The following is a 26,188-nucleotide window of genomic DNA, read 5'->3' on the forward strand; positions in this document are numbered from 1 at the left end:
TGTCATTTTCAAAAACTCTCTTTTCTATCTTTGAGGGTAAAGGGGGAGGAGAAAGGGGAACGGAACAACACCTAATCCTCCCTTCAGATCGAGGTATTCCGGTCGCTTGGTCTTCTTATCCGTGCCATAAAGCGAGCTTCTGACTCGGTCCACGGATCATTCGCTCCCAGTAGGCACCCAGACTCAGTTACAGTTGCAGACATTCACGGTTCTTGGCGTTAACCGCATTTAGTTTTACTGTTAGTTCTTCTGCCATTCAAACATGGGATCTTACTGAAGTCGCAAATCTCGCTTTTAAGTTTCGGATTTACAACTTGACGTTGATCGATCTGCGGTGCTTGTTCTAAGGTAAGTTTATAAAAAGCATTTTCACAAAAGTTTCGAGCTGAAATTTATTTTTAGAAGGAATGAATTTTGAAATGGGGTTGAAGGGTAACTTAATTCTAAATAATTTTAGAATTTAATTATTACATATGGAATTATAGTATTACATTTTATTTTAGAGAATAAGTTTTAATTATTAAAGTAAACTAAAAATAAAAAATAGTTTAAAGAATTTTGATCGATGTGTGAAATTTGTTATTGAAACTGATTTTGAAAACTCACAGCGCCAACGACATCTTAGATAGAATTAGTATCATAAAACTGGTTCTTTCACTATTAGATATAAAGTTTTTCATTTTTTGCTGAAATATCATAAAAGACTTTTTTGAACTAAGCAACTTATACTAGCCAATATTAAACATTAAATTTGTAATTTAATTTTACTTATAATCTTTAATCGGGCTATAATTCTCACTGAATCGAATTTAGATATTATTTTTATTACTTTTATTACAATATCTTTTATAACAAAATTACTTTTATTATAATATTGAAGCTATGATATATAAAATAATAATCCTAATTTAAAATCTGTGCTTTCGTATTCCTAAGTTTTAATTATATAAACGTAGCTTAAATGTTAAATTAATCGTTTATTTATTAATAGACGCATGGCAACAGTAGAACAACTGACGAAAGAATTAATTACGAAAGACGAAAGAATGGTTTTTATCTTTTATGTTTAATAACGTTTAAAATGTTAAATATATTTTATATGGTATGCCAGTATCTGCCAGTATCTGGTATGCCAGTATTGAAAGAAACAATCAATCTGATAAGAAATGGTTGCGACTTGTTAATTGATGTAAGTAAATCTGCCTTATTGGCTCTCAAATATGATTTATTCTCTATTGAAAATAAGAGAGTATTAATATTTATTAGTTTCAAAAAAATTTTAAATGTATGGAAGAGTTTATTTTAAATTTGAACTTGAGAAATTCAACCTCAAACAGACGCTGATTTTATTTTCTTTGCTCTTTGAAGAATGTTCTAGAGGTAGGTTATTTCTCTCGAAATGTAAGAAGGTCTCTGCAAAATCAACATCAACCTAAAGTAGAATTTGTTATCTAATTTCAAACTACATTGTATCAATTCATTATAATTGAAATCTCAATTAGTTGTTTACTACTTATTGTCAGAGAAAGTATATCCATTTCTATGTGATTTAATAGCAGTATAATTTAATTTTTATTTAATTATTTTCATATGGTGAACAAATTAAGTGTTAAAGATTTAAAAATAAAAAAAATTAAAAGCAATTAACTTGGTACAGCTGTTTTCATGATGAAGAAAAAAGCTTTGGAAATAAGCTTACCTAAACACTAACAAGATATGACTATGTAAAGAACTTTCCTTAGTTTAAAGCTTGGCATGATATATTTGTCAGCATGTGTATAACTTTCAAAAATATAAGAAAATAAACATCAAACGTTTTTGTAACAAATACCTAATACATGATTTTAGAAACATTTTTTGAAAATTACGTACTAAAAGCAGCATATATTTAAGTTTATATCAATTATATATTAACTTCAAAAATAAAAAAGTGGTACAATTTACAAAGAAATGCGTGTATTGTTTTTAAATTGTTTAACTTGCTAAGCAGTTTCAGAATGTTTAAACACAAAAGCTCAATAAGTGCCAGGCTAGTTGAAAGAAAAAGAAAAGTTGAAAAGGCCTTATTTTTCCTGTCTGTATAATGCATTCCAAAGCAAGGAGGTAATATGGTTACAATATAGTCTCGTAATACAACTATGCTTCTAATGTCAATAAACTACACATAAAGCAGAATTAACGAATTTTATTATGAGTAAATTATTTGTTATGAATAAAATTTTATTATGAGTTAATTATTAATTATGAGTTATATTAAAATTTTATTATGATTTTGAAGACAAAATTTAAATTTTCATGAAAAATTCTTTATGAGAGTTCATACTCAGATTATCATAAATTTGATGTAATTGTAATTTTCCTTCTTGTTCGTTAAAACAGCAGAGCAATAGATATTTTGTGAAAAATGTGTTTTTCCCCTTTTAACATACACTAAAAATAAACTAACAAATAGAAAAATGACATATGATATTTTTATAGATTTTTTTGTGTTTTAAATATTGTTAACATGAATATTATTCAGCGTAAATTTCAAAAAAAGTATTTTTGGTACTTTTCCGTTTCGCCGGCTCAAGTCTCGCCAAGCAAACTTTATTGGCGACAACATACAGTATACACATAAAAAATGTTAACAAATGTTAGTTCTAAAAAATTTTTATTTTAAAGGCATAAACGTTTTAATATCGTTTAAACTTTTGTAAAAAGACAATAAATAAAAACCATAAATTTGTAAAAAGACATTAATTTAAGAATTACTATGCTTTCATGGTACAACATCCTTATTCGCCGCTTCATATCACGTGAACGTGACCCCCAAGTGATCTCATCTCACGTAAATTACGCAACAAAAATCTAGTTCTGTCAGTAATTATCTACATTAATTTCAAGTTAAATCTTGATTCGGAATACAAGTTTAAATGAAAAAATTATTTCAATTCGTACGAATAGCTTACTCAGAAATTATGTATGTAAAACCGCAGTGCTTTACTTCGATGGTGCATTCTCATTAGAATTCATGAATTTAACCCTTGACTTTGCCTTTTCTATATTTTCGCCTTCGGGTGAGCAGTGTGATTGCATCCTAATTAACTTAATTACCGCGAATGGTCTTAGAGCATAAAATCGAACTATCTGGTAAAAATCTGGTATGCCAATATTGAAAGAAACAATCAATCTGATAAGAAATGGCTGCGACTTGTTTTGAAAATGAGGCGTAAAAGGTTGCCAGCGAGGATATGCCGTTTGGCATTAGTTGTACCATTTTTGGCGACTTTATCGCTTGCGCCGGCAAAATGGAAAAGTACCGTATTTTTTTAACCTTTAAGTCTATGCAGGTTAGATTTTTAATCGCTATATTAATAACTTTAGATTCTATTGATCGTTTGTCCGTGCTTTGGTTAACGATAAAGATAAAGCTGAAATTTTATAAAGTTCCACATTAGTAGTTGCGACTGTGAATTGATATTACTGTACGGTTAGAAATGAACTTGGATAATTCACAACAGAAAAGTAATGCTCATAAATAAAAAATAAAACAGCATTTTGTCTTGTTTGAAAATGTGCCGTAAGTTGATATCCTTGCGAACCAAAACTTGAGAAACCCATAAAAATGTTCTAATGGAATACGTTTTAAATGACGAGAATTATTTACTCGTTCTTACATGTGCTATGCAAACTCAACAGTATTTTTAAAGATTTTAAATTCTGCAAAATGAGCTTTGCTGAGATGGAAATCTAGCAGGAAATCGCGCGAATGTTTAATTAAATTATGAACCAGTTTTAGAAAACAAATTCACGCCATAAATGCATTTGTATTTATGAAATAGTAATAAAAAATCTAATCTGCTAAAATTTTATCATTCAGTAAAATGTAAATAAAGAAAGAAAGTGTCTGATGCTTAGAAGTTACGATTTGCTGCAAAATCTTCCTGTAATCCATACACTCTGTTCTTAATTGCAGAGAAAACTTCACTGGAAGAAGAGTTAAAAGAAAAAGAATTATTTTATTAAAAAAAAACTGATAGCTTTTTCACATTTTATATTACGATCAAAATGACATTTTATTAACGTTTTGTGTGTTACCTTTATTTATTAAATATATTCTTTGCACTTAAACCATAAAATTCAATTCAACAGCAATATCGCAAAATAATTTAAAAAGAGCAAATCTTTAGAATTTCGGATACACACTCTCGCGCGATGGAGATAAAAGTGTTTTTTTCGTACAGCGTTGCCATTGCTCGCTTTGAAATCGTTGAGTTTCTTAGTTAAAAACTCATAAATGCTTTACAAAATAAGAAGTAGATAATAAAACAAATTTCCGATTCCAAATTTGGGCTTCCAAACGCCCAATATTCAGATGGAGACATATGTTATTCAAAATTTAAGTGCCCTATGTAACTTTGTTTCATCACAATGCGAGAAACGTCCCTACATTTATACAGATTCTTCATTATTTCATTTCTTTAAATATAATACAGTGCTGGTGGCAACAGTTTGAAAAGTCATTCAGACTACGAAGCAAAATGTCAAAACGACTGGACAAGCGTCCTTTGGGTTAAAAATGTACACTTATAACGCAGAGGAATAGTGTTAAACTTTTTTTTACATGTTTTATTTAATTTTATTTTAACAAGTAATTCTTTTGCGAAAATGGATTGTTAGATTTCACACTGAAGGTTAAAATAGAAAAGATAATCTCTCGTTCCTTTTTTTTGTCAAGTATAATGGTTTATATTGATTCTACATTTGATTTAACAAAGCTTCATGTAGTTAGTATACGTATTTTCGAGAACTCAGATTGTCCTTCAAATCAAAGAGAATATCACGAAAATTCCTGCAGGACGATGAATAGAAAGCAAAAGAAGTACTGAATGCATTCTGAGTTCTTTTTAATTGTATCTATTCTTATATAAGGGTATAAGGTATTTTCTCCCTTCTTCTAGCATGCTACCGTCGTGCAACGGTAGCACACACGGCTCGTATTCGAAAGACCCCGGGGCTAATCTTTGGAATATGGTAACAGGTAGTTTGGCGATATTTTAGTAAGGCGATAAAGCTTACTAGGTAGGTATACAGTGAGAAGTATACAGCTCGAATCACAGATTATTTTGTCTGAGAGAAATGAGAGATCATGAGACATGTCATGTGACATTTTCCGGAAAATTCCGATCGTGATTTTAACTAATAAGCACTTAGAAACAATTTGGCTGCTAAAGTGCAGAATCGCCCACTTATTTGTTTGGCGCTTTTTACAAGAGTAAGAAGAATTGGATTTTTGTCGGTTTTGACTTTTTCAGTGAAAATAGGTCGATGTGTACATGGATAAAATCAAGAGTGTGCGCAATGCCATTTTTGTGCAATTCTGGGATTTTTTTTTTTTTAAGTGAAAATAGGTCGACGTGTACATGAATACCGCGTATGTGCAATTCTTAAAAACGCGGGAAGCAGTGGGCGATTCTGCCCTTTCTCCCAATTTCGCACCTAATCTTCGTCATGATTAAGCACTTTTGTTCCATAAAAGTTGTAGCATAAGCGTAATTAGGCTAGCAGATTGTTGAAAAAAATGTTGAGTTAAAAAAAAAACAAGGAGAACAAAAAACAAAAAAACATGCATTTACTTTGTGAAAACAAAATGGCGTCCCCCCCCCAAAAAAAAACTAACAGGTTGCTGTTGCGGGGTTGGTCGCCAAAGTTTCACCAAAAAATCGCCAAGTTACCATAATCCGAAGATTCACCGACCCAGGTTCGAATCCTGGCATGGGCATTGCACACTTTTCAGGTCTCCAGCATCAAAAAAGGAAAACCTAAAGACTCTACAGTAGTCCCCAAAATAAAAGGTGGTGGACAATAATTAAGTACTATAACCCCTAGTCGCCCTTTAAAAAGGGGGTAATAAGGTACTTTCGCTCTCCTTCCAGTATGACTTCGTTGTGTAACGGCAGCACAATACAGTCTTGAATGCAGTTGGTGCGCATTCAAGAGGTCTAGGTTCGAGTTCCTGTACGCTTTTCAAGTCTCCAGCATTAAAAAACAACGACAACAAAAAACAAAAAACACTTAACGACTCTACAGGAGGACGTATGAAAAAAATAAGCTATGCTTAGCAGTTTTTCTTATCAAATATTTCAGATCTTTCTTATCAATTGTTTGAAACTAAAGAAATATCAATTTAATATATCATACTAAAGTTTGCTCAATGTTCATAACAGAATACTCATAAAAAATACATAATTTGCTAATAATTTTTAAAGCTAGATTATTCTCAGTATTTTATGCTGATATAATGCAAAGTATGTCCTTTAAAAATAATGCTTTTCAGAACTGTAAAACTGAAATAAAAGTGACAGCGGCGCTTATAATTTTTAAATGCAGCTTCTTATACATTAAGGTATTCTTCATAAGTCCATTAATAAGAACAGGATCTGCATAGATTACTATATAGTTTATGTAATGAATAAATACCTATCTTAAGAATCACCTTATTTTTATGTATTAAATTTAAAGATCCGTTTGATTTCAACTGTCAGATTTACTCTTTCTCACTAGATACCTATCAAATTGCACCAACAAGCAGAAATAATAATGGAAGCGCTAAGATAATTGTCGCAGAATGATTTAGTTTGTGGTTCAATAGTTGCTAAAAATACGAACCCTGATAAAATTGATAGAGTAATTCTGAACATATGTTAGCGTCCAAAATTAATCTGGGAATATTAAACTCAAGATCTTCGGAAGAATACAAGATTAAATCTCAGGAATTTAGTTTTTTTTTCAGCAATCTGGATTATCTGGAAGTCATTTGAAGAAACTGGAAAAACTTTCCGAAAACCGGAACAAAGATTTATGAAAACTACAAGAACTCAGCTGGAAAGTATTTGGTTGTAACTCCTCGCTGTAACAGAGAAACAGCAGCCAGATAACACTCTTTTCTTAGCTGCATTTTCAAACATAAATGTCGAACCAAAAGGTTTGCAGAAGTTGCTCAAGAGTGTTAGTGGTCAGGATTCTACTCAATCCCTTTTCGGAGGAAAACCAATAAAACTGCCGAATAAAACATCTCTCTTTTCCAAAAGATTAGAAAACTTCAGTGATGAGATCAAATATCAGATTAAGTTTTTATTCTTGAACTAACCTGATCTGGAGGAAACCAGGAACTTCAAATCTCTCGTCTGAATTTTGGATGATGGCCCACTATAGTATTGGTGGTCTCATGACATGTGACAGCATGGCAATGGATGGACGTTACAGACATTCTTAAATAGTTCATCTGATCACGGAATGAAAGAGAACTGATGTACTTGTATTTAAAGTTCTTTCAGAGAAGCTTTCTCCCACCTCCCAGTTCAGTTTTGCAGAGCATGACCAATTTTGTAATCAGGACCAATTTGCACACATGAATCAATGCAAATTATTTCAGGGTATTCTACTTAAGGAATGGAAAAACCTACTTTGTTTTTGAACATAAATTTTGGTCAGCCTGTTGAGGATGCTTTGGTAAGGCCGTTAAGGCTGCTTTGTTTCAGAACCTTGCATGCTGCATAAGGCACCTCAGAGGAAGAAGAATTGGTTATTTCAAAATCTTTTAAATGCATTTAACAATATAATTGCTTGCTGTTAAACTTCCACAGCGTTTGAGAGAGACCAAACTCTATCTTCACAATTCTAAAACTGTCCCATTCTTTGGTTCTGTTTTGCCTTTTTCTAGGTTTTATGCATGATATAGGTCATGAGTATAAGCATTGCATATTGTAGTTTTGTATAGCTCCGTGTTTATTTATTTCTCTGTTAAAACCTATGACCAAAATTGTTGATGATGAATTAAATCATCAACAATTTTAATTGTTGATGATTTGTAAATTTCAATACTATAGCTTTAATAAGAAATTGTAAATTTCTTATTAAAGCTTCCTGAAATTTTTTGGTCACATATCCAGTCCCTTTTTTTTTGAGGGCTTTAATTTTATTCTAAAAGGAAATAGGGCATTTAAAAAAGAAACAAAAGTTTTAAAGATTTATTTCCTCTACAGTTCAGTACCCATGTGAAGCATCTTCTCCTTCCACACTGTGTGTCTTAGTGGTGTAATTGGAAGTACGCCTGAGAGTAGCATTAGATGGACCGGAGCTGGAATCCCGGTAATAGTATTGCCCCCCCTTTTTTTTTTTTACATTTCCTGCTCCAAAATAAACATAGCGATTCTACAACAGAAACACCTTGAATTAAGAGAGAACTTATGAGATATCTTCTCCCTTTTTCCAGCATGCCTTCTTGGTGTAACGGTAGAGCATTCAACGCGTATTCAAGAGGTCCAGGTTTGAGTTCCGGTGACCGCAATGCACACTTTTTCCGTCTCCTACTTAAAAAAGAAAAGAAAAACAAAAAACCTAATGACTTTAATAGACATCATATTTAAATATACCATAAAATGGCTGGAAAAAGAAAGCAACAACTATTCGCATACTATATTATTACCTACGGTTGAATTTTTTTATAAAGTGAGGCAATGGTCACAAACTTAAAATCCATGCGAACAGAAAGCACGACTTGGGCCAGACATTGTTTTTTAAACAAAATGGAAATTTTTACTAATAAAGTAAAAATATTTCTAAGAAATTTTAAATTTCGCTTACTTAATATTTATCAAAACATACATAAACAATAATAAGGATACAGAAAAGAAATAATTCAAATATTTGCAACACGTTTTTGTTGGTTAAAATTTAATATTCAAATATACTGAACAACTAAATGTTAAAATCTTAGACTAACATTTCTTTCGGAACATTCTAACATGTTTAATTAAGCACTGAATGACTAACTTTAATTTAAATTAAAAATTAAAAAAATTAAAAATCTGAAAGATTTCGGATTTTTTAAATTTTTAGTCCAAACGGCATCAGCCCAGAAGGGCTATTTATTTCGTTTTGGCGTGTTGCTTTGATAAACTTTTCAAACCGTTGCCACCAAATATTACAGCCCTCTATTATATTTAAAGAAATTAAACAATGAAGAATCTACATAAATGTATGTATGTTTCTCGCCTTGTGATAAAACAACGGTTACCTAAAGCCAACAAATTTTGAATAACTTACTCTTCCACCGAATATGGGCATCTGGAAGCCCTGATGTGGAATTTGAAACTTGTTTTATTATCGATTTTATATCTTGTAACATTTTAACGAATTTTTGATTAACAAACTCAACGATTTCAAAGCCAGGAAATGACAACACTGCATGAAAAAATAAAACACTTTTATCTCCAGCGTATGAGACTGTATATCCAAAGTTCTGAAGATATGCTGGTTTTAAAAATTATTTTGCGATATTGCTTTTGAATTGAATTTTATGGTTTAAATGCGAAGAACATGATATTTAATAAATAAAGGTAACACACAAAACGTTAAAAAATCACCCCTCTGTACGTAATATAAAATCTGAAAGCTTTCAGTTTTTTTTTAAATATAGTTTAGTTCGTTTATACAGAAGGAATATAAAAATGTTTATAGTACATATTAAATATTAAACATTTAATTTCAGTCCCAGATAACAGGACCAAAGCTGACATAATTCATTGCATAAAAAATTAATGCAATGTTAGTTATTTTCCTTTTTTATTCCTTCTTTTTATTTTTAATTTTAAAACATTTAGAAAGCATTTAGGCTAACGCCGTTTTGGGGTAATTAAAATTATTAAAAGGAGCATATCTTTAGAATTTCTTTAGATAGTCTCCCGCGCTGGAAATAAAAATATTTTATTCTGTATAGTGTGTTGCCACTGCTCGCTTTGAAATCGTTGAGTTTCTTAATCAAAAATTCGTTGAAATTTAAAATTATAAAAAATATAATAAAACAAATCCGAAATTCAAGATTTGGACTTCCAAGTGCCCATATTCGGATGGAAGACAACGTTATTCAAAATTTGATGGCTCTAGGTATCTTTTTTTTTTCAGAAGTGACAAACATACATACATTCATGCAGATGCTTCATTATTTAGTTTCTTTAAAAATAAAAGAGGGTGTGAGTATTTGGTGGCAACAATATGAAAAGTGATTCAGTGCTTTTAATGACTGGACGCAAAATGCTTTTTTAAGACCAATAGCCCTCCTGGGTTGACGCATTAACTGCAACACATTTTTTGCAATAAACATTTAATCGAATTGCTTTTGAGGACTGCAAAACATTGCTTCTGGGCAGCCAGGTAAAAGAATTGACAAAAAGTATTAATTGTGGTTTTTAAAATAAGCAAAAACATGACATTCGTATAGAGTAGATTTTAATTAAACTCTATCCATTTCAAGGGAAATCATATGCAAATCTCTCCAAGCAACACATCAGTGTAAAACTGAAGCTATTATAAATTTCATGTTAACGTGTTTCTCTTCCCATTTTGGTTAATTGAGAAGGATTTTATATTTTTGTTTACCTTACTTATGTAAAAAAATGAGATAAAGGCAGTTAAACAAATGGGTTTTAATTTCGACAAGAAAACAAAACAAAAAAAAGTAAAATACATTTTTGAAACTAAATTAATTAATGATGTTATAGCACAGATTAATTATAATTAAATTAAATTAATTAATTTCTTTTTGCTTAAAAATGCAGATGATTTCAATTTCAATACTATAAGAAATTCAATTTTTATTTTCGTAGCAGAAAATAAAGGGATAATTTATTTTTATCTGATAAAATTACCAGTAGAAATAATTTTGCTTTCATAATTTAAAGCGTATAGGTAATTTTTTTAAACTAAATTTAATTTAAAATCCTATTATTTTAATGACGCAAAATTATGAAATTCACAACACACTATAAATTATTCAGCTACCGACTTGCTAATTATCACAGATCAAAACACAGCAAAATAATTCTGTTAGACACAAAACCTGGAAACCAACATAGATGTCGTGCAGTGTCATTTAAATAAATTTAGTAGCTTAAAAAATTAGTTTTGCTTTATTACTTTTGTATGCTACCTAAGTTTAAAAAAAACTAAGCACAAAGAAACATATTAATAAAAAGATCTGTGTAGATGATTTCCTGATAGCAAGCGTAGGGAAATAGGAATTTTGTGCTGTAACAATTTTCTAAGAAAAATCTCTGGCTTTCTTTTGATGTTAATGTCTTTTCTATGTATTTCATGGAAGAATGATTGCCAGAGTCTCAAGAAAATTGACCTTCTACTTCCAAATTTTACGGGGCCCACTAGCGGCCGAGCGGTAAAGTCGCTGAACACTGGGAGTTCGGTCCGAGGTTCGAATCCCGCGAACGGGCTGGCTGCATGGGTGTTTTCGTGGTTTTCCCCATGTGTAACGTGTATACGAGCCAGTTTCCCTTAGAAAGTCCTCCACGAAGGCATTCCTCCCCTTAGGCAGATAGCCCTCGAAGCTTTGCCGTAATTAAATAACCTAACCTAACCTAACCCAAATTTTTACGGAGAACACCTCGGGGGGGGCTAATCAGAGGACTTCCTACCCGCCTCCCCTATCGCCAAAATACACAGGAAGACTTTCGGCTCGTCATAGAGTGCCCCAGTGCCGCAGAGATACTATACATTTATCAACATCCATGCGTTGTCCGAGATTCGAACCCGGCGCCTTCAGTATCGCAGTAGGCTTCTCTAAAAACTATACAGCATGAGCGACTGGCTTTCTTATTCGTTCTGAATAATCAGACGTAAATTTTAAAAGTCCCCCCCCCCCGAAAAAAAAACACTCGGCAGCGAGGACGACGCCGTTAAACGTTTGCTGAAGAATGTTTGCGATTTAAATATTAAAATTATTATCTTTCTTTCAAGAAAAACTCTAACCCAAATAACCTCTTTTATTAGCTCAAAAGAGGTTGTTAATTAGACTCATATGGGATTTTGTGTTGTTTCACTTTAAACGGCTTAACACTTTTCAAATTCTTGCCACCAAATATTATACCTCTGCATTATTATTGAAGAAATTAAATAAAGAAGAATGTATGTATGTATGTACTTCGTATTGTGAAAAAATGATGGTACCTAGAACCATCCAATTTTGAATAACGTAAGCCTCCACCCGAACACGGGTATCTAGAAGTCTGGAATTTGAATTTCGAATTCGTTTTGTTATTTATTTCATATTTTGTAAACATTTTAGAAATTTTTGGTTAAAAAATTTAACGATTTGAAAGCGAGCATTGGCAACGCTTTTCGAAATAAAACACTTATTTTTATTTCCAACGAGTCAGACTGCAGGCTTTCTAGAAAATATATGATATTTATGTTTCAGTTTTAACTAACAAACTTGGCTGTATAGAAGCAATGAGTTGCCGCTGCCGGAAATAAAATACTTTTATTTTTCACGCGCTAGTGCATTGCCTTTCGGTAAAGACTAAGATGCGTTGAAATTTTATCTTGTAGATTATTGAGTAATAAACTAAGTAAGAACTTTTATTTACGCTTTGATGTGGGTGATTTAAATAAATGTGTATCGGAATGAGATGCATAATTAAAAATATTCCATATTGTTATAAAATTCATTACCTGGAATCATTAAAATCATTATATACTTTCTTTAAGATAATTATTGCAGAGTCTAGTTTTTAAAGAAATAATGTAGCAAATATGAGAATACCTGTGACCAGCTTCTAATACTATTTCGGGAATTCTAAAGATATGCTGTTTTTAAATAGTTTGTGATTTTGTTGCTGAGTTTTATGTGACGTAAGTGCGAAGAACGTGATATTTAATAAATAAAGTTTAGGATAAAAAGACCAAAAAGTGTTTGCTAGTAATGATACTAAAGTAACTAAAAATTGTCATGATGATAAACTGAGATAAATAGAAATTTTTTTTAAAAAAACTTAACACTACACACTTATGTTAACACTTAACACTGCACACTTATGTTAACACTTAACACGGCACACTTATGTTAACACTTAACACTGCACACTTATGTTAACACTTAACACTGCACACTTATGTTAACACTTAACACTGCACTGAAAATTTTAAACATATGCTACTATGCACCTTCTAAAAATTTTGTGATTATATTGTTGAACTGTAAAACACTACTTTGAAAATTGAAAAATAAAACTAAAAAAAAAGGGGGGAGTGCAAGAGCAGGCTGGTACACTGCGATCTCAGCAGTGTCCAATTTTAATAAATGCGATGATTGCGCTTTGATGTATAGATGCAGTATTTTTTATATTTGGTATAAAATTACTTACTTTATTTTTTAACTCACCTCGTTGGAAAATATTCAACTTCTACCTTGCTTTCCATTGTAGGTTTGGGTTCTTCCTACTTTTTATTGTGTTTTTATATTTTGCTTTTTATACTACGCTTATTTCATAAAAAATGTATAAATTAAAAAGTATTACTGATTAAAAAATATATTAAATAACTCTAGTGTATTTTTTTCTTATATTTAATTTATACGATTTCTTCCTTAGTTTCCTTTACTTTACTTTACTTTATCGACGAGCAGCTTGTCCCCTTGAAGATGGTGCTCATCAGACTGTTTACATAAATAATTAATTATCAATTTTATTAATAATTTTATTTTTGTAATCAATCGGATCTTGACAATGCCGTCAATTACCTATTCACATTTGGCTATCAAATCCTAGATCGCCCTTAACCCCGTTAAAATTCCATCGACCGTCAAGTGGTCAATACCGACCCCGTTGGGAGCCCCTGTTTTAGCCGTTTCCGAGGAAGAGTACAAGGGACACATGCGTTAGTTCTTTTAAATCGCCGGCAAAATCTCTAGATTATATTACAGGACTTTGTAATATACTATCCTAAGCTTTGAGAGTAAAAGTAAAATATTGGGAAAACTAACGAAAATAAAATACCATTTTCTCAAAACAAAAGGAAACGAGATTGGATTGTCTTCGTCTACATAGCTATTTAGAAAACCCAATCAAATGCACTTTTTCCTGATGGATGGATATTTTCTGAATAAATTCACTTCTTTTCTGTATGAAACGCTTTACAAATGCTTTAGTTAGAAAGATTTAACAATTGTTCATTTGAATGTTTTTGTTTTGAACACTTTGTATCTTTCTGGAAGCTTATTGCTTTGTGTTATATCATTTGGTATTGGTTCAGTTCAAATTGCAACAGTTCAAGAAACGAAAAATCATTGTGTACTATACAGTAAGATGGTTATTGTTAACGGGCGCAGCTTCAATAGAGGCTTAAATAGAGGGCTTAATTATGGCTTAAATAGAGGGTGGCCTTTCCAACAACAAACGATTAAACAAGAGACCGGGCAGCACTGTTCAAAAACGAATTAAAGTGTATACAGTAAGGTATTTTCTTCCTCCTTCCAGCAAGCCTTTGTGACGTAACTGTGAAACATTCGGCCCGTATTCGAGAGGTCCAAGTCGTTCAAGTCCCGGCGAAGGCACTGCACATTTTTCCCATCTCCTGCTTCAAAATAAACTAATAAATCTACAGTGGTGCCCGAAATAAAAAGTGGTGGACGAAAATTCGTCATCACCAATATTTGGTGATTGGGTCCTCGAATCTCCAGTCGCTCGTTAAAAGGAAGAGTATGTAAGGTATTTTCTTCCTCCTTCCAACACGACTGCGTGTTATAACGGTAGCACACTCAGGACTCAGGACCTATTCTTGAGATCCAGTCTCGAGGTCTAGGGGAGGACATTGCTCACTTTTCATGTATCCTGCTTCAAAATATCCTTATGACTCTACAAATGAAACATTAAATACTAAATTTACAGTAAACCCGTTAATTGCGCCTTGTCTAAAAATGTGTCTGCGCATTGCTGAACAATGGAGAAGTTACTTTATTATGCCACCCTTCTGCGGCATTTATATTTAATTACTAATAATGCATGAAAATGGAAAGAAATTTCATATACAGCACACTTACGAAGGTTTAGGACAAAGTCGTAAAAACCAAAAATTGACCCCAAAAAAACTTTCTTTAATCCTTGGTCTCCAATATACAATACTAGTAAATCTATACAGTGTTTGGCAAGGTAATTGATTCCTTCTTAGAACCAAAATGTTTTTGGAATACTACATATTTAAATCTCTGGTCATGGTTTCTTGAATTCCCTCCAATATTAATACAAAAAACACCTTTGACGAGATATAACTTATAAATAAATTAGTCTACAGGTGTCAAATCTGACGAATGAGAGAGGTGGTTGAGAATTGTCTCACATTTTGTCACTAGAAGCTTCTCGATGAGTATGAAATTACATGGTGGCGCATCGTCGCGCAACAAAAATCATTTATCTGATTGCGGTTAGGGGAGGTAAACAGCTGAGTTGGCTTCCAAACCAGGCATAGATATATCCATGCAGAATTGGTTACCAACTCGGAGAGAGTCAACTACTAGCTACCAGGCCTCAGCCCTGGGCAGCGCCGGCTGAGTAGACGACATTTATAAAATGGAAAAAAGAGATATACATATGCATACAAAGCACTTGAAGAAGAGTACAACAATGTACAAAGAAATATATACATGTGCATACAAGGCACTTGAAGAAGAGTACAATCAAAATAAATGTATATACATATAAATACAAACTCATATACAGATATATACACACTTACATACATATATATTCCGAAACAAATAAAAGTATGCATACTCTCACTCATATTCATATATATACCCATACATATACGTTATCATGATAGTTAAAATTTACAAGAAGCATGCCATTGAGGTACGCGTGACCCTTAGTATAAATTAGGTACCATAAATAAAAGATATAAACATGTACAGATACATTACAGTATTCAGGTACAGTACGAACTTTATGTATGAGAACCTGGCACAGCATAAATACAAAATTACATATTATACATACATATCACATACTCTGTTGCTGACATATTGAACTAGCTTATATAGACTTTTATGGCTACTATCTTCCAGTGTGAGAAGAGTAATTGCTAGTACAGTAGTCGATTATTGTTTTCAGTTTCCGCTGGGCAACTCTGTTACTTTGTAGATTCCGGAACCAATTTGGCCAGAATCTGGCTCCTGGTTGCTTGAGGCTGTTCAGTGCTGTGTGTGGGCAGGAGAACACAAAATGATCTGTATGACCCTCCTGCCCACATTCGCAGTTACGTTTCTCTCTCAAGCAAAAGTGGCAGAGGTATGAAGGAAAGGGCCCATGACCAGTGAGGAAATACGTCATGTAATTGCTATTAGTTTGGATTGTTGTCTTGACCTTGGGAATGAGATTGTAAGCACGTCTCTCTGTGGAGGCTTGATCCCAACGTTCTTGCCATATTCTTAGGAGCTGATGGAATGTCCGACTCTTTAAGTCCGAGACTGGCCTAAGGACCTAAGTGGTTAGGGGAGCCTGACTGCGATACCAAAGGTCCCGGGTTCGAATCCCGGAGAAGGCATAGATGTAAAATTGTCTGTCCCTTCATTAGATGTAGCGGTGTCCACCTGTTAGGTACTTCCACAATAAAATGTCCACCACGTCTGGCCTTAGAAGTGGCCAATGCCGTTATAGGGAAGGCCCGCCATTGGGAAAAAAAATCCGTTTTACAAGACCTTTCATATTATCTATATAAAGTATACAGTTCACTGTCTATCCCCAGGACATCCCATTTCTCATCATTATTTCTCTTCATCTTCTTAACTCAAGATTTCTGAAATCAAAATTTATGTGGTTGTGATGAATCTTACTAAAGCAAGCAGGATCATAAATGAAACACTAAGTTTCTTCTCCAGTCATATTTGAGAAAATAAATGAGATTTTTCCCCGCTGGAAGAACACATTTGCCCACCTTGGCTCAACTTTTGAATCAATGAGAGAAGATACGAGATCAAACCAGCAGACGATAAACCGCATAGAAAATTCTATACGCAAGTAGCTAATATTTTAAGATAAGCAAGGTGAAATCCTATTATAAAAAAAGTCGTGTGAATTATGGTTTGGCAGGTTTCCTGCAATTTGTTAAAAGGCTTTTCTAAATTTTATAGATGCACTGTGGAAGTCGGCATGCATTCAATGTTTACCAATTCATCATTAGCCATACATGTATCAAACAGCATATCTTTAAAAAGTAGGCATTCGCAAAGTGTGAGTCACCATAATTCATTCTTAGCCATGGATTTGTCAAACATGATGTTGAGAAATGCATTTTAGCCAATTATGTGAATCTTTATTCGCCTAATTATCAGGTTACTCTAACTATTTATAAAATGGAGTTTTGCATGATAAAACACTATACCTACTTATTAAATTATAACTATTTACATAAATTACATAATTGAAAACGTGGCTTTAAAAAGAATTTATTAAATTTTATGCAGGTGAAAAATACATTGCAAAGAACTCGGTTATAAAGCTGGACGAGTGTTCTTTTTCCTTTTCTTTTTTTTTAAACCCAAAAAGGCGTTAGAACTAATGAGCTACTAGTCTCAAAATGGCATTTTGCGTCGTTTCACTTTCCGCATTGGTTCTCTTTTCAAACTGTTGCCACTAAATATTATCGCCATGTATTATATTAAAAGAAACTAAATAATTAAGAATCTGCATGAATGCATGGATGTTTCTCGCATTGTGAAAAATTAGCAATACCCAGAGCCATAAAATTTTGAATAACGTATTCCTCCAACCGAACATGGACACTTGGAAGCCCGAATTTCGAATTTGTTTTATTATCAATTTCAAATTTTGTGAAACTTTGTAACGAATTTTTGATTAACTAATTCAACGATTTCAGAGCGAGCAATGGCCACACTATATACATATATATGTCATGTACCAGCTTTTGTCCAGAATAAATAGATTGTTGAAGAATCATAGATGTAGTTGTAGGTTAAATTATCAGACGATAAGTTTAAAAAACAGGATCCATTTATTATATTTCAGGAGAAAATAGTAGTTACAAAAGTTAAGATATCCGGAGTAAATAAAAAGAATTACTAATAACTTTTTGTATGAAGTTTACTGCATCGTGACATTTAAGAAAAGCCTCCGATATTCCTTTGCGAGTCCTTTTATAGCCTCTGGAAAGGCGGAGTTTCTAAGAAATGACGTCAGCCTCGTCAGCCAATCCAGTTCGCTTTAAATATTTCCAGAACATTCTATAACTGTACGTGTAGAAAAGGCGGGAAAAATAACTTGACTACGGGGCTGCGGATTTAATTCCACGTACTTTCAAATAAGAGAACGTCGCCATTAAAAATGAAAAGAACATATAGTTAGAATTTTAAGTGTATTCTTGACTATGGAATTTTATTATTACATATATATAAAAGAAAAAAAACATTTTTATTCCCAGCGCGCGAGACTGTGTATGGGAAATTCTAAAGCTATGCTGTTTGCCTGTTTTTAAATTTTTTGTAATATTGCTGTTGAATTCAATTTTTATGTGCGAAGAACGTGATATTTATTAAATTAAGGTAACACACAAAACGTTGAAAAAACGCCCTTTTTTGGGGGGGGCGTAATATAAAATTTGAAAGCTTTCAGATTTTTTTTCCCTTTTCTTACATATCCTGTGATACAACTGAGAGAAGAGATTTTGAAGCAGAAATATAAGTAACTCATTACTGTTTCAAATCACTATCCACATTTAAGTTTTACCGTGTTGGAGAAAACTGAGTAGTATCAGAATATGTTATTTTGAAAACTAGCATCTGTACATTCATTCACGCTAGAATTGCTCAAGCTAAACAGAAATGAAGGTTTTGTTGATCTTCGATTTTATTGAACTGTAAAACTGTCAATGAACTGCTAAAACACTTTTTGACAGTTACGTGAACAGTAAAATCTGATTCTGAAGCATTCAGGAAAGTTGAAAGATAGATAACATCTGAAATTTCATTTTCAGAAGACTATAATCGCAGCTTTCTCAAATGTCAGTGGAATTTTCCTTTTCTTCTTCTTCTTCTTTTTTTTTTCTGTCCACTGTTGGACTTTTCTCGGAGCTTTCTTTCAACATCGAAACCCGCCTGAAGGTGAATGGAAGAATTCACCTTGTCTCTGCTAACCTTGATTTGAGATGAGGCTAATGAGAGGCAGGCTTTCAACAAATGGAGCGTAGGAGAGGGACAGACCGTCGTTAGTTTCGCTTGGTCAACCGCACGCCACGCCGGAAAGAAAAGGAAGACACACTAGCTCTAAGTTCATCCGGGACAACGAGTAAAGCCGAGTTTCTGCCTAGAATAATTGATTAAATCGCTTGTAGTTTATAAAGGGAAGAAGTTCATCTTCATTACTGACATCGTGTGTGTACCTGATGCCCTATTATGATGTCACAATTAGATATAAAGAGCCATAGTATGTTAAGGACCACAAAAGTCTGCATTTCTCCGCATTACAAAAGTCCATGTTGCATATTTGAAGAATATGAGAAGAATATGAAGAGGAATATGAAGAAGATTATGAGAAGAATACGAAGAAGAATATGGCGTTTATTGTTAAATGGCGCCATGGTTTGGGGTAATTTTTTTGGGCAGTACTGGAAGCAGCTAGATTACATCCTCAAGGAAAGAAGATGAGGCATAATAAAAGGGCATATTTCATACAGGATTCAAACCCAAAAATATCAATGAAATAACCAGCATCGAAAAATATCAAGATACAAGAAAAAATCACACTATCGAAGAATTCGAATTTTCTAAATTATTTTTTTTCCAATGGCGGGCACTTGACTATACCGGCATTGGACACTCCTAAGGCCAGAAGTGGTGGCCATTTTATTATAGAAGCACCTAATAGGCGGCCATCCTATGAAGGGACAGACAATTACATCCGGGACTCGAAGCCGGGCCCTTCGGTATCGCAGTCAGGCTCCACTAACCACTATACCGTCTAGGCGATAGTAAATTAAAATTTGTTCCAGCATTAATGGAGACCTGCATCTCACTTTACTATGCTATCAGCTGAAGTACAAAATATCATTCGCGTACTTTGTAGAGACATTAGGATTTTGGAAACCAGAGAGATGAAAAATTAGCAACTGCCTTCGCCGGGAATTGAACCACGGATCTCTAGAATACCGGCCAAGCGTGCTACCTTTACACCACGAAGGCACGCTAGGAAAGTGGGAGAAATACCTTATATACTCCCCCTTTTTAAAGGGCGACTAGTGTTTTAGGGGACCTAGTCGCCAAATCCTGGGTGCGGAGAATCATCATCCACAACCCTTTTAGTTCGGGCGCCACTTGTAGAGGCATTAGGTTAATTGGAAGCAGAAAAGATAAAGAATATGCAACCGCCTTCGCCGGGAATCGAACCACGGACCTCTGGAATAACGGCCCAGCGTGCTACCTTTACACCACGAAGGCACGCTAGGGAAGTGGGAGAAATACCTTATAACTTTAGTGATGCAGACACTCAGAGAAATTCAGTAACAAACAAATTTGTGTTCTCTTTTACACAGTAAACGGTTATAAATAGCTACAGACAGTACAGCATTCTATTTACTCATGAATGAACAACCTAAAATAGGTACAATACGTGGCCGTGATAAAATCTTGGGTGAAATCTCGGTTTTCTGTTAAATGCCATTGGAAACTAACAGTGGTTTAAATCGGGATTATAACCTGCTCACAGTACTGGGAGAACATGGACCATCATCTTTACCTGTTTCATATAGTTTGATACAACAGCACGCCGTTCTGCATAATAGCACTTATTCCCAATAGTTATATACTATATTCCCAATAGTTATATATTCCCAATAGTTAACTTATACTTCTCTCAAATGAAGACAGGTATTTGGACGCTGTAATGTCTAACCGCTGTCTAACCGCTGTCTAACCGCTAATGTCTAACCGCTGTAATGTCGACACGACCGTGTCACTGAGCACGGTATCAGAAGTATGATCTTCAGTACATAAGACACCAGCACTCATTTCGAGTGTTGAAGCAAGAGGGACAGAGTTTAAACCAGAAGATCTCACACCAGTTCCTGTGCAATATTAGACAATATTTTGGGAAGGCAGTGTGTGAAAGGGTTTTAAGGCCAACGCACAGAATCATGGGATTTTGGGTCTTTTGCAGAGATTTGAACTCTTTACCCATACCAACTATTTCAAGATTAACAGCAAATTTGCAAATTTATGGGATCCTTGTTCTAGCGGACGTCCTAAACAGTGCTCATAATACTTATGAAGATGGCACTGAGGCCGCCCAAACGGTATAGTGGTTAGCGTCGTTGACTGTCGTGCCGAAGGGCCTGGTTCGAATCTTGGAGAAGGCATGGATGTTTGTAACTGCATAGTGTCGGTGCGGTACGGGGCACACTCTAAATACGTGGCGAGTCAAAAGTCCTATCGACAGGTTGTGGTAGAGGAAGAGGTATGGGAGACGCTGGAACCCTTTCCCCAGAGTGCTCTCCATCAAAATTGGGGGGTGGGGAACTGAGCTAAATCGCACTGTCACCTGTAACGTGCTCAAGCCTGTTGCCAACGACAGACGTACACTTTCGCTCCTTGCCACGAGGAATCTCGTGGGCATATGCTGACAACAGGTCAGACAAGTGAGCATTAGCAACAACAAACAAGACGTCACCGAGGGTGCTAATGAAATGAATATCGGTAGAAAATATCCAGTTTTTACGTTTAGTCCAATATTGTATTTATATGCTCAATTTTGATCTCGTTTATTCTTATCAAACATTATTGATATTGCTGATCTGGGAAAACCAAATGACTTGGACCATATTACCAATGACACCAGACTCGTAAACAACACTTATTTCATTCTTCTCTTTCGATTCGTAGTATAACATTTTACGAAATTCTAATTTAAGTCTTATTTTCTTTAACTCATTTTTTTTTTCAATATACTCAAAATACAGCGTTCTCGAAAAATATGGATTTGATTTTAAAACACGGTATTTTGCTTTATCTTATGTCACTCTTAATGTTTTTCTAAAATAAGGATAAAGCTTCAAGATTTGTCTGTAGGGATGCGAAAAATAATTTTGATATGCGCTTTGCTCAGAAGTAACAAAAGCCAGCGTGCATGACCAATTAGTCCGTATGATGATAGCAACAATGCAACAAGCAGCGAAGTAGGTGTCATGTAGCACGCATAATTTAAATTTATTATAATACAGTAAGACCCCGCTTAACGCGGGGGGATACGTTCCATCAAAGTAGAGCGTAATGCGAAACAGCGCTAAACGAGGCTATCTTTACATGTAAATATTGGGGTTAGGGCAAGATGGCTAGGAAATTGGTTAGGTATTAAATTAAAAAAGTATGTTTCTTTAATAAAAATAAAATCAAACGTTTATTTCTTAAAGCCCAAATTAATACCATATTATTATTTCTTGCAAAAATAAAAACAAAATATAAATAACAAAACGAATATTCTTAAAAAAAAAACAAATAAAATTTTAAGTCAGTCATATTTAGTTAGCCTTCCGCGTTTTCAGTGTTCTGCCTTTTTGTGACAAAAGCATCTAATGTCGTTTGCCTTTTTCTTTTGCGTTGTTCTCTTAAAAGTTCTTCATAAACGGATAGAGCATCTCTAACACTACGCCTTACTTTTGAGCTCCTGTCAAAATTCGGATCATTTTCAATGAATTGATCCATTATTTCAGTTATGGTAGACAAACTCCTTTTTACAAACGCCATCGAAAGTTCTTTTTGCTCTTCTTCTGAATCACTGCTGTCAACATTTTTGTTTTCTTCTTGTTCAGTTAATTCCTTGAGCTCATCATTAGAAAGACTAGCCGCTGCTTCTTGAATTATTTCTTCGACATCTTCCACATTTACCCCTTCAAAATATGTCTGTACAATACCGCACCAAACAAGAAATACAAGTACACTCTTTCGGATATGTATTTGAAACCTATCGCTGCATAATATTTCGGGGAATCCCCGTATGCTGCGAGCGATTTCGTGGAATCCCCGGGTTGAAATAAAAGAGCGCTAAACCGAAACAGCGTTAAGCGGGGTCTTACTGTACTTCAATGAAGTTTTCGGCTAACTTATGAAGCTTAGTCATCTATTGCAAAAATACATCATTTGTTACAATCATATCACACATGATCTACATTACATATATGAAAACAAAATATTGTTTGAATATGTTCAGCACAACCAAAAATTCCCATTGAAACATACCAATTAGATGTTAAAAAATTAATTTTCATGTTTGCTTTGTAGTATAAATTTTCAGGCAACCGCAAATACGTTCCCTAATTAATAATGTGTAAAGTCAGATCCTAGTTTATTAATTACTAGGAATTTTACCTCATTTAGTCTATATTGCGCAATATGATTATGACACTCTCGCCGAATGAAGTAAAAATCAAATTTAGAAAAATAATTATCAATAAATTCTGTGTTACCCTGAAGCATAACTGTTGTCTGCTGCTGGTTCAAAACTTCTAATGTACGTACTTTTACTTTGTACTGAAGCAAGGTTTTAGGGAATATATTTTTCCTGTAGTAGTATCTTCTATGAATTTTGAAATACTAAATTACCTTACGGATAATTCCATTCGAGGTTCATAATATATTGCCATAACAAGCAAGTGGAAAATGAAATCCGTTTAAAAATAAGAATCGTTCAAAATAAATTATATTCTGTGCATTCTAAAGTGAAATTCGGCTGTTATGTTTACGAAAAACATGGTAAAATCGCGTTACTTCTGTAATAGCTCGTTCATGATAGAAAACACTTCATGTCATTTGACTCGATGATGTGACTTTCAAAAATTAAATATGATGTGCTATTCAAATATCCATAAGAAGGATACTTGTAAAACAAATTCTTTTCAAGGAAATCAAGAGCAATGTACAGCAAACTTGCAGCTAACTACCAATGATTAACATAATGTTTGCTGTTCTGATCTAATTTCTATTTTCATACTTAAAATGCTAAATTAAATGCTTATTTCATACTAAAAATACTCAATCTTCATTCATACTCAAAACGCTTATTTCATACTCAAAATGCTTATTTCGCACTTAAAATGCTGAATAATTATTTCATACTTAAAATGCTGAATGCTTATTTCATATTAAAAATGCTAAATGCATGTATCATATTCAAATACGTATTTCATACTCAAAATGCTAAATGCATGTATCATATTCAAGTACTTATTTCATACTCAAAATGCTAGATGGTTATTTAATATCCAAAATGCTAAATGATATTTCCCTACTTAGATGTTCATTTCATACTCCAAATGAGTTCATACTCAAAATGGTAAATGTTTATTTGATACTTAAAGTGCTTATTTCATACTCAAAATAATAAATGCTTATTTCATTCTCAAAATGATAAATGCTTATTTTATACTCAAAATGCTTATTTCATTCTCAAAGTGCTTATTTCGTACTCAAAATGCTAAGTGCTTATTTCCAACTCAAAATGCTGAGTACGTAATCGTATTCAAAATGCTAAATGATTATTTTAAATCCAAAATGCTAAATTATTTTTTCATACTTAAATGCCTATTTCATGTTCAAAATTCTAATCTCGTGCTCAGAATAATAAATTCTGATTTTAGACTCAAAATGATAAATTCTTATTTCATTCTCACAATGCTAAATTAAAACTTCTTTGCAGATGGGTTGGACGTGGCGGCTTCTAACAGTTCTTCTAGCGGTAGTGGTGTTTTGCTCCAAATCATGCGAAGGGGGACGAGGAAATAAGGGTCATCACCAAGGGGGGAATCGGCTTATAGAATTGCTCACCGCAGGTATTGTAGCGAAAGTATTACAAAAACAAGAAGGACATCATGGTGGTGGAGGAGGAGGCCATGAATATTACCCTGTTCCTATACCCATGCCTATGGGTTCAAAGAAAGAGCATCACCACATCACAGAAAAAATTATACCCATTCCGTAAGTACATATCATATCAATTTATTTTCATTGATATAAAACTTTTATTACTCGAGAGTGTGATACGAAATTGAAAATAATTTTTCTTTTGATTTTATTTCTTTAAGAAATATTATCTCCTGATTATTAATAAATTTTAACGCAAAGATTCGGCAATTTTCGCCATTGTCACGCGAGTCTGTATTAAGAAGAGACCCTTGGGTCTTTCTTTAATACACACTCGTGCAGGTCATCCAAAATCTTTAATTAATTAAAAAAAATAAATATAAACCCTATCTTAAGATGAGTGTTTTCCAAAAGTTCAGATACGTTGGGCTACGAGCTTCATATGTAGGTTTCGGCTTTCAGCTTATGCATTGTGTAACTTTCCATAATATTTATGTAGTTAGCAAAATCTTCGCCATTTTGTAGAAGCGCTTTTAGTACAGTGCATGAGGTTCGGGAGACATGTTAACAGTTTTTAACGGAATCAACCGTAGAGACATTAGGTAAATTGGAAAAGCCGAAGAGATGAAAAATTAGCAACCGCTTTCGGTGGGAATCGAGCCGCGAAACTCTGGAATACCGGCCCAGTTTTCACAACCACTACACCACGAAGGCACGCTAGGAAAGCGGGAGAAATACCTTATACAACTTGAACAGCGCCATCTTAGAGGTCATATAAAAAGATTAATATCATCCTTATGAGAAATAACATACGTCTGGAGTTAAATTGCTTTAATGCAGTTTTCATAATAGCGAAATATCTTCTGGAAAGAAGCTTATAAAGATGCTGCTCATAGTCCCAGCTTGCATTATAAGGACCTTTTCCTTAGCATCCTCCCAGGCGTAGACGCACAGGAATCTGTGAAGTTACAGAATAGGATCTGTACTTAGGAAGTCTCGGCCACGGGGTATAAGATCAATCGCCTGGCATGTGACCGGCTGGAATATACCTTTAGACGAAACTTCATTGGCTCAATCGAGGTGGGCGAAAGCCTGCCCAGTAATGCTAGGTGCAAATGATGGCCAGTCAAATATCCAGGCATGCATGTTCTCTGCCACTGTGAAACCTGGGAATTGGCAGTGGTGACCCCGTGCATCCAGGAGGTAGTAGAGAACTTTTCAGTCTGTCGTCTCGGACTGGGGACACGGACGGCAGCATGATTAGTACGATTATCCTCTTGGGGAACGGTGACTGGAGACCCAACTCCTGCATGATATGGGATCATCGCAGTTGGAACCGATCCGTATAGTGGAGCACGATTCACAAATATTATTATTGTTCCCTTAGCATGTCCTCGCAGGTGTCTGATGTTACATTCCAGTGTATAGCAAAGAATATACTCACTAAATCACTTCGAGATGTTGCGAGAGTTGAAATACCTATTTACGGCAACCTAGAAA

The 26,188-nt window shown here is 33.9% G+C and overlaps 1 protein-coding gene and 1 non-coding gene across 2 annotated transcripts in view; one reads left to right on the forward strand and one right to left on the reverse strand.

Moving 5' to 3' along the window:
• The first annotated feature begins 141 nt into the window (after nt 1-141).
• The window catches only part of LOC118192713 (uncharacterized), a 35,110-nt gene continuing 9,063 nt past the window's right edge, over nt 142-26,188 (forward strand). The window contains exons 1-2 of the mRNA XM_035363713.2: nt 142-348; nt 24,525-24,802. Coding sequence (XP_035219604.1) covers nt 24,525-24,802 — 278 coding nt within the window. The 5' untranslated portion in view covers nt 142-348. The remainder of the gene's footprint in view (nt 349-24,524; nt 24,803-26,188) is intronic.
• Nucleotides 20,204-20,275, reverse strand: TRNAN-GUU (transfer RNA asparagine (anticodon GUU)). Its single transcript has one exon. It is a non-coding gene; the product is annotated as a tRNA-Asn (tRNA).

Source organism: Stegodyphus dumicola, chromosome 3 (assembly GCF_044657685.1).
Source record: "Stegodyphus dumicola isolate Sdum_Otavi_A_Nest chromosome 3, ASM4465768v1".
Lineage (NCBI taxonomy): Eukaryota > Metazoa > Arthropoda > Arachnida > Araneae > Eresidae > Stegodyphus > Stegodyphus dumicola.